This window comes from Sus scrofa, chromosome 3, assembly GCF_000003025.6.
Source record: "Sus scrofa isolate TJ Tabasco breed Duroc chromosome 3, Sscrofa11.1, whole genome shotgun sequence".
Lineage (NCBI taxonomy): Eukaryota > Metazoa > Chordata > Mammalia > Artiodactyla > Suidae > Sus > Sus scrofa.
Window position 1 is genome coordinate 80,538,320 of NC_010445.4, and position 15,488 is coordinate 80,553,807.

The following is a 15,488-nucleotide window of genomic DNA, read 5'->3' on the forward strand; positions in this document are numbered from 1 at the left end:
CAGTCAAATCTGAGCCACTGCAGTGACAATGCCACAAGGGAAATCCCTGTCATTCCACTTTTATTGTTAGGACTGCAGGTTGTTATCATGTAGGTTGTGCACTGTAATATAGTTGGAATCCATGAAATCCAGTAATGAGGTGACCCTATGACTTTCAGCATTTAAAATTTTAGACTTTGTAACAGTTGAAGAATCTATTTTGGTGAAAATTTAAAATAATCTTTATGTCAACTAGAGTCAAAATCACACTATTTTCTTACAGTGGTTTTTGGACCGCATGGCTGATGATGATTGGTGGCCAATGCAGATACTAATTAAGTGCCCTAATCAAATTGTGAGACAGGTAAGAAAAAATTTACTTAAAGTGGCTTTCAAATTAATTATTCTAAATTTGCCTGTGAATATGTTTTAACCCAGCATTGAAAGTAATTTAAAAAGATACACCTCTTTTATACAATAAAAGTTATTTTGCTACTCTTTTCACCAGTTTCTTTTGGCAAATCAACTATCAGTCCAGTCAAGTGATTAAAATCATTCACATTTCCTGGTTATAGGAAGTCAGCTATGTAACCTATTTTCTCAGCTCTTACTCTAACTGCTTTAACGAGTTGTGCAGATTCTTTTTTAGACCCATAGATATTCTTAGATACTCTAGCCATGGGAGGGTACTATAATGGCCTTGAAAGTTAAATGAATAGCATATAGTATATTACTTTGATAGATTCTGAACTGTCACATGAATCAATGTGTTCTTCTTAAATTATTGGAAAAATTAACAAGGAAGAAAAAGTATATATGCATTTATGACACAAAACCAAAAATTTAATCTGAAATATGCTACTTCTCAGTTATTACTGAAATATAATCTTTTTTTGTATATAACTACATATAGTTGATTTGCAGTGTTTTGTCAATTTCTCTTGTACAGCAAAGTGATCCAGTCATACATTTATGTACATTCTCATTCTCATATTATCTTCCATCATCTTCTGTCACAAGAAATTAGATACACTTCCCTGTGCTATACAGAAGGACCTCATTGCTTATCCATTCAGTATAATAGTTTCCTCTACTAACCCCAAACTCCCAGTTCTTTCCACTCCCTCCCCCCTCCCCCTTGGCAACCACAAGTCTGTTCTCTATGTCTGTGAGTCTGTTTTTGTTCTGCAGTAGGTAAGTTCATTTGTGCCACACTTTAGATTCCACATATAAGTGATATTCTGTGGTGTCTGACTTTCTCTTTCAGACTTCACTTAGTATGAGAATATCTAGTTGCCTCCATGTTGCTGCAAATAACATTATTTCATTCTTTTTATGGCTGAGTAGTTGTCCATTGTGTATATGTACCACATCTTAATCCATTCATCTGTTGGTAGATATTTAGGTTGTTTCCATGTGTTGGCTATTTGGAATAGTGCTGCTATGAACACATGGGTGCATGTATCTTTTTGTTTTTTGGGTTTTTTTTCTTTCTAAAAATAAATATATGTATTTACAGCAGCTAATAACACATGATACTTAGTACAGTGATTCAAAGAAGATGTACAAGGTTTTTATGGAGAAAATTATAAAAAATCATCAAAAGTTATGAAAGACCTAAATGAATGAATGGAGAAATATTTCTGTGATCAAGAATACAAAGATAGTTTATATAAATTGTCAATTGATTATAACACACTCAAACACACTCATGAAAATTTGATTCTCTAATATATTGAAGAGATCTAAAGGCTAAATAATAATCAATGTAATTTTGAAGGAGAATATGAAAGTATGTAAAAACCATGTATGTGGGGGAGGTAGCAACATTTGATAACTATTTAAGAATAATTAACATTCTTGAGAGGTTACAAAGTTAAGGGGTTGTTCTGAAATTACATACATTTTTGTGTGTGTGTGAAATTTTATTTTTATTTTTTTACAAAATAAAATACATATATTTAAATACATTTACATTCACACAGATTATTATATCAAGGATCTTAAGAAAGAGATTAAATGACTCCCTCTGGAGAAGTGGAATGGAAAATATGCTGAGACCAATAGGAAATTTATTCTATACTTTATCTCATTTTGTATGGCTTTTATCTTTACTATTTAGTATTATCTATTACATTTCAATTTTTCTTTAAAAATTAGCATTATCTTAAAATTGGTATATTATGCAACTAAAATTTATAAAGAAGGAAGCCTTATATACCATTAAATATTTTATATAGCATAATAAAAAAAGAATAACTGGTAAAAATAACAAAAATAATACACCCTCTGAAAATAAGGAAAATATAAAATGCATAAATTGGTTAAAAAACAGCGTAATTATATAAATGTGTCCTCACAATTTATTACATCTTATTGATTCTTCAATATAGGCATTACACCATTCTAGGTGATGTGATAAACAAGACATTATAGACCTTACATTATACCATGGAGAGAAATGGTTATTAATAATACAGTTGTAGAACCGTATTATTTAATTGTACAGTTGCATTATTTAATTATCATAAATTGTTTGATGGAGAGGAAATCAGAATCAGTTCTAAGAAGACTTCAGCAGTCCAAGAATGATGTCAAATGACCCCCTTCATGGTGGATTATGCACTTATTTACTATGAGATATATTTCTTCTCCAGAGATTCCTTGTTTGTGTATCAATTGTAGATTTTTGGTTTGCAGTTATACTGAAGTTTTGATATACGAGTCTGTGTGTATTTGAGATTGTTTTAAGTTGTTGTTCTCTTAATTGCAAGTTCACCTCCAGTGTCCTGCATTTGTACCCACCTCTTCTCATGATTTCTGATTGTGGTGGTATAATTGTGCATGGATGATTTTGTATCTTTACTGTATATATACCTTTACAGGTGGGCCTTGTCATTTGTGGAACTTTTGTTTCCTGTTGCTGTCTTTTCTTTTCTGCCTAGAGAAGTTCCTTTAGTATTTGTCATAAGGCTGGTTTAGTGTTGCTGAATTCTCTCAACTTTTGCTTATCTGTGAAGGTTTCAATTTCTCCTTCAAATCTGAATGAGAGACGCTGAGTAAAGTAACCTTGGCTGGAGGTTTTTTCCTTCTATCATGTTAAGTATATCATGCCACTCCCTTCTCGCCTGCAGAGTTTCTGTTGAAAAATCTGCCAATAACCTTATTGGAGTTCCCTTGTATGTTACTTGTTTCTTTTCCCTAGCTGCTTTCAAGATTTTCTCTTTGTCTTTAATTTTGGTCAGTTTGATTAATATGTGTCTCGGTGTATTCCTCCTTGGGTTTATTTTATATGGTACTCATTGTGCTTCCTGGATTTGAGTCAGTGATTCCTTTCCCATGGTAGGGAAGTTTTCAGCTATTATCTCTTTGAATATTTTTTCTGTCTCTTTCTCTCTCTCTTCTCCTTCTGGCACCCCTATAATACGGATGTTGGTGCGTTTAATGTTGTCCCAGAGTTCCCTGAGACTCTCTTCATTTCTTTTCAATCTTTTTTCTTTTCTGTTTTGCATCCGTAATTTCCACTAATCTGTCCTCCACCTTGCTTATTCATTCTGCCTCCTGTATTCTGCTGCTAGCTGCTTCTAGTGATTTTTATTTCAGTCATTGTACTTTGCATCTCTTCTTGTTTAAGTTTTATATCTTGTATCTCTTTGGTCAGTGTTTCCTGTAAGTTATCCATCTTTGCCTCCAGTTTATTTCCAATGTCTTGCATCATCTTCAGCATCAAAATCTAAAGTCTTTTTCCTGGAGGCTAAGAATCTCCTCATCCCTTAGCTGATTTTCTGGGGTTTTTCCTTTCTCCCTCGTCTGAGTTATAGTTCTCTGTCTTTTCATTTTTATAGGTTTTTGGTGTGGTAACCTTTTTACAGATAACAGGGTTGTAGCCTCTCTTACTTCTGGTGTCTGTCCCCCTTGTGGCTGAAGTCCGTATGGGGGCTTGCTGTAGGCTTCCTGATGGGAGGGGCTGATGCCTCCCCACTGGTAGGTGGGGCTGATTCTAATCCCTCTGGTGGGTGTGGCTTAGTCTCTGGATGGGATTAGAGGCAGCTGTGTGCCTGAGGGGTCTTTAGGTAGCCTGTTTACTGAGGGGCGGGACTATGATCCCACCTGGATTGTTGTTTGCCCTGAGGCTTCTCAGCACTGACTGAAGGGTGGGGCCAGATGTTCCCAAAATGGGCACCTCCAGAGAGAGGCAGCTGCTGAATATTCCCAAGAGCTTTGCCTTCAATGTCCTTCCCTCACAACGAGCCACATTCACCCCTGTTTTCCCAGGATGTCCTCCAAGAACTGCAGTCAGGTTTGACCCAGATTCCTATGGAGACCTCGCTCTGCCCTGGGACCCAGTGCACGTGAAAGTCCATGTGCGCCTTTTAAGAATGGGGTCTCCGTTTCCCCCAGTCCTGTGGAGCTCCTGCGCACAAGCCCCACTGGCCTTTAATGCCAGATGCTCCAGGGGCTCTTTTCTCCCAGTGCCGGATCCCTGCACATGAGGGTTTGATGTGGGTCTCAGAACTCTCACTCCTGTAGGTGAGTCTCTGTGAACCAGTTAGTTTTATGTCTGTGGAGCATCCCACCTGGGAGGTATGGGGTTGTTTATATGGTGAAATCGCCCCTCCTACCACTTGATATGGCCTCCTCTTTTTCTTCGTGAGTAGGATATCTTTTTTTAAGGTTTCTGGTCCATTTGTGTGGAGATTGCTCAGCTTTTAGTTGTGAATTTTGTTGTTTTTAGGAGAGAAGTTGAGCTCCAGTCCTTCTATTCTGCCATCTTAATCCTCTCTCCTGCATGTTATTTTTTTGAATTGTACCACCTCACACCAGTCAAAATGACTGTCAATAACAGAATGGCTACAAATAATAAATGCTAGAGAGGGTGCGGAGAAAAGGGAATCCTCCTATGCTGTTGGTGGGAATGTAAATTGGTACAATCACTATGAAAACAGTATGGAAGCTCCTCAGAAAACCTAATTAATTAATTAATTTATTTATTTATTTATGTGTCTGTGTCCTTTGTCTTTTTTCTTTTGAGGGCTGCACCTGCGGTACATGGAGGTTCCCAGGCTAGGGGTCTAATCAGAGCTGTTGCTGCCGGCTTACACCAGAGCCACACCAACGCCAGATCCAAACAGCATCTGCAACCTACACCACAGCTCACAGCAATGCCAGATCCTTAACCCATTGAGGGAGGCCAGGAATCGAACCTGCAACCTCATGGTTTCTAGTCAGATTCATTTCTGCTGCACCACAATGGGAACTCCAGAAAACCAAATTTAGAACTACTGTATGATCCAGAAATCCCACTCCTGGATGTATATTCAGACAAACCTATAATGAAATATGATTCTTATAAAATGTATTAAAACTTTTCAAAATATAAATTTTAGTGGTCGTTAATTTATTCCCAAATGTGTAACCATCATCTAATTTTGTAATACCCCAAAAAGAAATCCCATAGCTACTAGCAGTCACTTTCATTTTATCCTGTCCCTTCTCCTCAGTCTTGGAGCCACTATCAATCTATTTTCTGTCTCTATGGGTTTGCGTATTCTGACCATTTTGTATAATTAGAATCACATGGCATGTGGTCTTTTGTGACTGGCTTCTTTGATTTAACAGTGTTGTTATGATTTAGCCATGTGTTGTAGCTTCTATCTGTATTTCATTTCTTCTTACTGCCAAAAAATATTCCAAATACCAAATTTTGTTTATCCCATCAGCAGCTGATGAACATTTCCAATATTTCCACTTTTTGGCTATTATTAATAACTTCTATGAACATTTATATCTAGCTATTTGTGTGGACATGTGTTTTCAGTGTTTTGTTTGTTTTTGATATATATGTAGGAAGAAATTGCTGGGTTCCATGGTTACTCTGTTTAACATTTTTAGGATCTACCAAACTTTTTTCATGAAGTCTGCACCAGTTTACATTCCCACCAGCAATCTATAAAGGTGCTAATTTTGTTGCATCTTCTTCATCATTTGTTATTGTTTTCCTGATTTTATCCATTCTAATGGGTGTGAAGTAGTATCTTAGTGTGATTTTGGTTTGCGTTGCCTTAGTAATTAATGATATTGAACATCTTTTCATGTGCTTAATGGCTGTTTGTATATCTGATTTAGAGAATCCCCAGATATTTGTAATCCATACTTTTTTGGATAAACTTAAATCATATTTCCTTCTCCTAGTCATTCAACTTCTGATAAACAACTGTCCTGCCCCACCCCACTCTTCTAAAAGAAATGAAGGCCAAGTTTTCTTTTTTTGTCTCCAGTAGTTAGGAAGATTTCATGAAGCTTTGTATTTGATAATCTCTTACTTAAACCTTATAGTTTGTTTTTCCTTTTTGCTTTATTGTAAGACTGAATATTGTTTTTGAAGCTAACCCTGCCTTTCAACTTCAATCTGTAGTAGAGACTTCGGGAAACTTTTAGAATGTCAAAAGATAATCCGTGGGCAAAATATAAATGAGTAATAAAGAATTTTTTTTTTTTTCCTTTTTATGGCCACATCTGAGGCATATGGAAGTTCCCAGGCTAGGGGTAGAATGGGAGCTTCAGGCCTACACCACAGCCACCACAATGTGGAATCTGAGCTGCGTCTGTGACCTTCACTGGATCCTTAACCCACTTAGGCCAGGGATTGAACCTGCATCGTCACAGACACTGTGTTGGGTTTTTATCTGCTAAACCACAACAAGAACGCCAACAAAGAATTTTCGATCATTGCTAATTTCTCAGTATCTTTGTTACCTGATGTGAGTTGACTCTTAGGATGTTTTATCTTTTCATGTATAGATGTTCCAGCGTTTGTGTATCCATGTGATTCAGAGACTTAGACCTGTGCACGCTCATCTCTATCTACAGCCAGGAATGGAAGATGGGTAAGAAGTATATCTTTGGAACCGAACAATCTACTTTTAAGCTTTTTGATGATCTGCCTACAAAGTATTTCTAAATATCCACACTGGAATATTTAGATTCTTCGATTTTAAAATAATCTGTAAACTATAATTAAAAAAATTTTTAAATAAAATAACCTGTAATAATAGAAATCAAGAAGGAAATTTTGTTTTTATTTTTTTTTGCAGCCCCACCTGCACAGATGGAAGTTCCTGGGCTAGGGGTCAAGTTGGAGCTGCACTTGTCCGCCTACACCACAGCCACAGCAACACGAGATCTGAGCCGAGTCTGCAACCTACACTGCAGCTTGCAGCAACACCAACTCCTTAACCCACTGAGTGAGGCCAGGGATTGAAACTATATCCTCACAGACACTGTGTTGGGTGCTTAACCCCACTGAGCCACAGTGGGAACTCCTTATTTTTATTTAATTAAGTGCATTTTCAAAATCTTCAAATTTTGGAATACTTGTCTTTTTGTTTTGATTGCTTTTAGCCAGGCACAATAACTGAAATCCAACTATTTTTATTACTATAATTGATAATATTATTATAAAAATGAAAGATATAAATTCAAGTTTTTAAAATATTTCTTCTCCTAAAATATCTCTCCCCAGATTTAATATTTTCCCTAAAGTATATAAAATTATGTTTTCAGGTCTGATGATATGGATGCTTCAGTAGAAGATATAGGTGGCCGTTCATGTGTCACTCGATTTGTAAGAACTCTGTTATTAATTATGGAACATGGTGTAAAGCCTCACAGTAAACATCTTACAGAATACTTTGCCTTCCTTTATGAATTTGCCAAAATGGGTGAAGAAGAGGTGAGACTCAATCTTGTTTATTTTTTGAATTATGTACTTATTTTCAGTATTTAAAGCTAAATTGTTTTTATTTTATATTATTAAATTGATATTTTTATTTTTAGAGCCAATTCTTGCTTTCACTGCAAGCCATATCTACAATGGTACATTTTTACATGGGAACCAAAGGGCCTGAAAATGTAAGTACAATTCTGTCTCGTATCAGGGATTTAGAGTTTTCAAGTTTGCATCATGAAAAGTCATTAGATAAAAGATTCCCTTTTAGTCTCTTCTAGCCCTGATATTAAATTTTAATGATTTTAAGAGACTGAGTTTGGTTGATATTTTTAATGGACATAGCAAGTGATAAATTTCACTGGTATGGCCCTGGATCAAGGCAAATAAATTTAGGCAAAATGTTTACCACCTACTTTACCATTCTATTAATAGCAAGTTGTTTTTTGGTGAACATTTGTGTTGGTTATTTTTTAAGCCCTTACTATGTTAAGTCTGTCAGAGTCTTCCAAAAATTCGAATAGCTGGGCTGTTCATAATATTGAAATATTACATCAATTTTGTGTTGTCGGTAGTGACCACAATGGATCATTGCTCTATTTGCATTGTCTTATTTAATCCTTCTTACACCTCTTAGAGGTAAGTACTGTTCTTAACTCCATTTTACAGATGGGATCTTGGGGCATTAAGAATTTAACTTGTTTTAGATTACAGTGTGTTGGGCTTTGAATCCTTGGTAAGACTCTTGAGTGAAACTATTAAACATTATGCTGTAATGCTTTTCCAAATAAGTACTTTTGTTACCTAATTCCAGCCTGGATGGCTACTTATTTAGAATGCTTTTCTTTTGCTTTGTTAGATCATAAAATCTTTTCACTCTTGGCATTTGAAAACCCAAATGAATATCTCTTTGAAATGCTTATTACTGTTTGGATTATCTGAAAACTGCAAATAAAGATTTCTTAATTTGTGAACTAGCATTTTTATTAAATATGAAATACTGTTATATCTTACTCATATAAATTTGATCCTGATTTATTTTCCATGGAGCTTGCCTTTAAGAATAAAATATTATTAAAAAATTTATCTCCTTAGGTAAGGTAAATAATCACAGTATTGAAAATCTTTACAGCTCTTCTCTGATTAAGTCTAAAATTGTCCTGAATGTGGTTTAAACTTTTAAAGTTAGGATTAGTGGCTATTTTTCCTGATTCATGCTTCTGCTACCATAAACCCTGGATAGTTATATAAAACAAGCTACTTGCTCTCAATGTAATATTAAAAACCAATATTTTAATACTGAATTTTGATGAATTTTGTTATGTCCTAGCCTCAAGTTGAAGTGTTGTCAGAGGAAGAAGGTGAAGAAGAGGAGGAGGAAGAAGATATTCTCTCTCTGGCAGAAGAAAAATACAGGCCAGCTGCCCTTGAAAAAATGATAGCTTTAGTTGCTCTTTTGGTTGAACAGTCTCGCTCAGAAAGGTGAAATGTTTCAACATTCAAAGTGCTTAAAGCATGTTTAATTTTATTCCTCTTACAATTGTTTTACCATTATTAACTCAGTAGCTTTTGTTACTTAATTTCTTTTAAATAATAACATTATTCATCAACTCTTGTAGCATAAGTATTTCAATCCTTTGTACCAAACTCTTTACTTTGCTTCTGAGCCATGTTAGAAATATACATTGAAGAAATATACAGTAAAAAATATCTAGCAAAATTATATGTGCATTCATCCTTTTGCCAAGTAACCCCACTTCTGGGATTCTGTTCTCAAAATACAGAAAGATGTATGTGCAGTGCTGTTTTTTGAAGCAATGTTTATAAACAGCAAAAGACTGACAATGTCCACAAAGGGAACTAGTTGAAGAAATGCAGCATCCACTCAGAATACTCTATACCAGAAAAAAACAGAAAGTATGGAATATATCTGTACTATTATGAGGGAATCTTAAGGATAGATATTACTAAGTGAAAACATGGTGGAGAAAAGTATATATAATAGTATGCTATTTTGTAAGAAAGGGTAAACTGTGAGAGAGAAAATGACAGTGAGAGAAAGTGTGAATGTGTGTGTATGCACATCTGTGAATGCAATCAATCATCATTATTCATGGATCTCCAGTTTGCAGATTTACCTACATACTAATTTATTTGTAAGTACTTGAGCTTTTATAGTCATTTGTACATTATAGAACATACAGAGTGGCAAAGAATTTGAGTTGACCTGATCCACACTTTCCCAGCTGAGGTCAAACATGATGACACTCTGTTTTCTTGTTTCAGCTACTTATATTGTAAATGAATGTTTTTTTCTGTGGTATATGCCACATTTTCACATTTATGCTTTTTGTTGGTGATTTTGCTATTTAAACATGCTTTCAAGCAGAAGGCCATGATTTGCCCTAGAGGGAAAATACATTAGATAAACTTCGTTCAGGTTTGAGTTACAGTGCTGTTTGCTGTGTGGTAATAAATCAACATTAAATTGGGTATCTTTGAACACAAACATACATAAAACAAGATAACATCCATCTGTTGATAAAAATGGTATGACCAGAGAATCATATTTATTTTTATTTTTCCCTATGAGCAGTGATTTAGTATTCACTAATTACTGGGTTTGCAGCTCTTTATAAAAGAAAATAGTACTACAAATAACAGTAATTGACTATTTTTTTAAATTCAAGACTAAATTTTAAAAAATAAACTTTAAAAAAATAATTTCCAAAGTTCCCTGGTGGCTCACCAGGTTAAGGAGAGGATCTGGTGTTGTCACTGCTGTGGCTCAGGTCACTGCTATGGCGTGGGTTTGATCACTGGCCCAGGAACTTCCACATGCCACTGGCACGTCCCCCCCCCAAAGAAAAAACTTCCAATGGTTGGGAGAGGGGAAAGTAGGCTAAAGGGGACAGGAGTGGAAATTTGACTTCTTTGAATATAGTACTTTGTGTTGTTTTTTAGACTTATCTTTGCTATCATGTAAATGTTTAATATAACTATAAATTAATAAAATGCAATCCCAAAAAATCAAAAGACTGAAATAAATGAGCCTAACTATAATTTGAGTTGCCAACATAGCTACTGAAGAAGAATTAAAGTGACTTTAGAACACACTAATTTAACTGTTATTTTTAGTGGATGTACCTGAAGGACAAAAAGAATTGTAAAATTATCCTAGAGTGTTTTACTGCTTATATTGTTACTAGTATAATCAGAATGGTTATTTTGAAACTATATTATAGAATAAAGTAAATACGTAATTGTTAATGTCATTAGAAATGAAGACTTTTTAAAAAAGAAAGGATAAATATAAATATAAAACTGTAGGGTGTTTATATAACGTTTAAAATGGAATTTGGGGATATCAGTAGAGGTCATGATATATTTTGTCTTAAGGAAACAGAAAATGTATTATGTATTGCCATTTTCTGAAAAGGCCTAGAAATCCTGTCCAGCCCAGAATCAGTGAGATATCCTGGCATCTAGATATCATTTCCCACTGAAAAAAAAAAAATCAAGGTTCCTTGGGAAAAGGGCCAATTCCAGGTCTTGGGCAAGAAGTGAATGGGAAGCTTGAAATATTTTGTCATTTTGGAGAGCAAGGAGGCTGTCAGAGACTAATGAGGTCATTCATGTTAAAAGGACTCAAGAGTCAACTTAAGGACATTTCTACTGGTCATAGACTGGACAACTTGAGCATCAATAATAGTAAGAATAACTGCAAGTGGACTTTACATCACAGATGTTTACATCCATGAGTTCATAATGATACCTAAAAATGAAGTTTTTAAAAGTTATTGGCAACTTTTAGAGTATATTAAGAAACCAAATAATAATCTTGGAAACTTATTAATAAAAGAAAAATATCAAGCATTTACCGTACCTGCAAGAATTATATACTTCGTGGCAACCAGATGGGAAATGAGAGGGATGTTTGTCGTCATAGAGTATTTGAGCTAATAAATGAAGAAATAATGCTGGAATTAGGATATCAGTATTTTGTATCCCAAATGAAATAATGGATCCAAGAAACGACCATCATTGGTTGAAAACATTACAAAAAAGTGGGACATCTTTTCATTGTGTACCTTCTGATGAATGTTCAAACCACCTCTTACAAGGTATTCTTGATTAAAAAGTCAAACCTAGATCTGGTCAAGTCTCTAGATCCAACATTTATAGGAAGTATGTGTTAATTCAACACACCAAAGATATAATCAGCAAAATGGAAAATTGGGAAAGTCTACAGGACAAACCACCTGCCCTCTTCAACAGATTAATTGCAAGATAAAATCAGAGGGGAAATCAGTTATCTAAAAGAGATTTAAGAGACATTTCAACCAGTGGCAGTAGAGGACTTTATTTAGATCCTTATTCAAACTAATTAAGTATAAAGCAAAATTTTTTTAGAAACTTGAGGAAATTGTACATTGGATATTGTGTGGTCATAAATAATTGTTAATTTATTTTAGGTGTGAATAATGGAAATGTTATGTTTTTGAAATTATGTTTGAGATATGTATTGGGATTATGGACTAAGTGATAAAATATCTGAAATTGCCTCAGAATTTTTCGTATTGAATGAGTAAGAGGTACAAATGAAACAAGACTGACCGTGAGTTGGTAATCTGTAGCCGAGTGATGTGATGCTTACAATATTCTACTTTTGTATGTGTATGAAATTTTTCATAAGTTAAAGAAATATGCAGTGATTTTAAAATTGAAAGTAAAATTCCCTATTTCTTAGAAGTTCATTTTGTTTTGAAGGTTCTCATGTCATAAAAAGCTCTCCAAATTAGACCCATCCTAGTGTTACAGTATACCAAAATACTGAGGTGATTAAATGGAAATAAAGTAGATTTGGACTTCGATATACCACTCTTGGAATTTTGAAAAATTGTCTAAAAGATATTTAGTTAACCAGTCTAGATAGCAGAAAGTTCAGAGTTCATTTTATGATGGTGACTTGGTACACTTGTAATTGAATCAACAATTTTTGTGTGTCATGATGCAGATGGCTATAAAGTGGTACAGAGAAAAGAAAAACTTACTTCCACTAATGTTTTCTTTCAGGCATTTGACATTATCACAGACTGACATGGCGGCATTAACAGGAGGAAAGGTAATAATACCTTCTCAGTATTAGACCACTTGATAATCACAAAAATAAAAACAAAATATTTCTTAAATGAACAACTTTTGCTTTTAACAGGGATTTCCCTTCTTGTTTCAACATATTCGTGATGGCATCAATATAAGACAGACTTGTAATCTGATTTTCAGCCTTTGTCGATACAATAATCGACTTGCAGAACATGTAAGTGATGAGAAACAGTCTTAAAAGTTTTTTGGCAATTTTTAGAAGAATATTCTGAAATTCTCCTTTTTTGTTTTAGATTGTATCTATGCTTTTTACATCAATAGCAAAATTGACACCTGAGGTATGTAGATGTTTGTTAATTTGTTTTTCAAGCAACTGTCAGCACTGACTTTGCTTTCAAATGAACCTGTGTAATTGTTTTTTGGGGAAAAAATTATGAAGGTAACACAATAACTTTTTTTTTTTTTTGGCTACACCTGGGTCATGTGGAGTTCCCAGAGCACAGCAATAACAATACCAAATCCTTAACCACTAGGCCACCAGGGAACTCCCACAATAACCTGTTTTTAACTGTGTGACTTCAATAAACCTCTTCATGTGTTATCACAAATGTAATTTTTCCCATTAAATGTAAATTTACATACAAGTTCAGTTTATCAAGTGCCACCTGGGTACTAATCTTTAAAGTTAATTGGTTTGAAGCATATATCATACTGTACTTTAAAAGAAAGTAGACTAACCCAAAACTCTGCCTAGGTGGAGAAGTATGAGTAAAATAGAATACAGAATTGTACAAAAGTATTTTTGTAAAATGAAAATGTTATAGCTACTCTGATAATACATGTCAAATAACTTATATAAATTATACTTCAGAGAGCAGAGGTTGCTACAGGAAACTTTTAATCTTAGTTTTTCTATAAACATGATTGTCTCATTAATATGAGGCTATTTTGATTTTTTTTCTCCCCAAATTGACATCCAGAAAAATACCTTTTTTTTTTGTCAGATGTGGCTCCCAGGCAATTGACACTGTATCCTCAGCTCATCCTGCTTTATGATAGTTCTGTTTGATATGTATGAATACTGAGCTCTCTAACTTAATACAGCAGATTTAAATGTGATGTGTTTGTTTACCGCTATAAGAGATGGGTTCAAACAGATCTAAATATGCAATCATGTATATATATTACAGGCAGCCAATCCTTTCTTTAAATTGTTGACTATGCTAATGGAGTTTGCTGGTGGACCTCCAGGAATGCCTCCCTTTGCATCTTACATTCTGCAGAGGATATGGGAGGTAAGTCATGCAGCACATGTTTCAGTATTTATTTTTCTGAGGACTTTATTTTTCTAATGAAATCATTCCTGTGTTAAGTACCAGTTTCTTACTGCACGGAAAGAAGAGATGCTTTAGCTTGAAGATCTGGAGGGGGGGAAGAATTCTTAGCTAGTTAGTGTTTCAGATGTTTAAAGACTCTCTCGTAGAGTCATAAACAACCTTCAGCCTATCCCTACCCTCACAAAAGAGTCCATAAAGTGGTAGAAGCCCTAGAAATACAAACCAGGTGCTTTCATTAGTTGATAGAAAATACAGAGGAAGCACCAACCACTTCCTTTCTTCCAGAGTTACTGCTGAGGTTGGTGAATGTTGAAAAGGCCTACTCTCTAGACCTGGTGCCCAGCAAACTTTTTGTCATAACAGGCCAGATACTAAATATTATAGGCTTTATGGGCCATATGGTCTCTATTGGAACCACTCAATTACTGTTTTAGCATAAAACCAGTTATAGACAATAAGTAAAGGAGTGGGCAAGGCTGTGTTCCAATAAAAACTTAAAAACAGGCAAATCACAGAATTTGGCCCAAGAGCCATAGTTTTCCAACCCCCACTCTAGATGCCTAAGATTCCCTTTTCCTATGATAAAAATCTTATTAGTGGTATAGTGAGCTAGTTTTCATTCTCACTTATAGTAACAGATTGGACAACCAATGAGAAAAGTAAAAATGAGAATTTTAAGAGAATTAAAAGCACTTTTAAATAAATTTGTAAACTTCACAAAACCTAAAAGGTACTGGGAGTTCCCGTTGTGGCGCAGTGGTTAACGAATCCGACTAGGAACCATGAGGTTGCGGGTTTGGTCCCTGCCATTGCTCAGTGGGTTAACGATCCGGCATTGCCGTGAGCTGTGGTGTAGGTCGCAGACGCGGCTCGGATCCAGCGTTGCTGTGGCTCTGGTGTAGGCCTGTGGCTACAGCTCCGATTGGACCCCTAGCCTGGGAACCTCCCTATGCCGCGGGAGCGGCCCAAGAAATAGCAAAAAGACAAAAATAAATAAATAAATAAATAGAAAAAATAAATAAAAGGTACTGGATTCTCTTATTGGTCCTGTGTTTCGAGTCCTTGGTTATTATAATTTTATTTTTTAAACTAATGAGAAATTTTCCTGAATATATTCCTGTTGATAAAAATAAGTTGCTTTAAAAATGGAAGAAACATGGATGAAATTTGTTTTAGGCTCTAGTTTTCAGAAAACTTTTCAATTTTAAAGTGTCTAATACTTATACCAAAAATAAATTTAGAAAAGTAACTGCTGGAGATCCCGTCGTGGCTCAGTGGTTAACGAATATGACTAGGAACCATGAGGTTGCAGGTTCAATCCCTGGCCTTGCTTAGTGGGT

At 35.0% G+C, this 15,488-nt stretch overlaps 1 protein-coding gene across 15 annotated transcripts in view; it reads left to right on the forward strand.

Annotated features, from left to right (window-relative positions):
• USP34 (ubiquitin specific peptidase 34) overlaps positions 1–15,488 on the forward strand; it is a 258,619-nt gene that overhangs the window by 207,424 nt on the left and 35,707 nt on the right. For all 15 annotated transcript variants that reach the window (XR_002342703.1, XR_002342702.1, XM_021087489.1 and 12 more), the window contains 9 exons: positions 263–343; positions 6,781–6,866; positions 7,543–7,711; positions 7,816–7,890; positions 9,036–9,187; positions 12,782–12,830; positions 12,921–13,025; positions 13,105–13,149; positions 14,002–14,106. Coding sequence is in view for 13 of the 15 variants with exons in the window: in XM_021087489.1 (XP_020943148.1) it covers positions 263–343; positions 6,781–6,866; positions 7,543–7,711; positions 7,816–7,890; positions 9,036–9,187; positions 12,782–12,830; positions 12,921–13,025; positions 13,105–13,149; positions 14,002–14,106 (867 nt within the window). In the remaining 2 variants the exon portion in view is untranslated. The remainder of the gene's footprint in view (positions 1–262; positions 344–6,780; positions 6,867–7,542; positions 7,712–7,815; positions 7,891–9,035; positions 9,188–12,781; positions 12,831–12,920; positions 13,026–13,104; positions 13,150–14,001; positions 14,107–15,488) is intronic.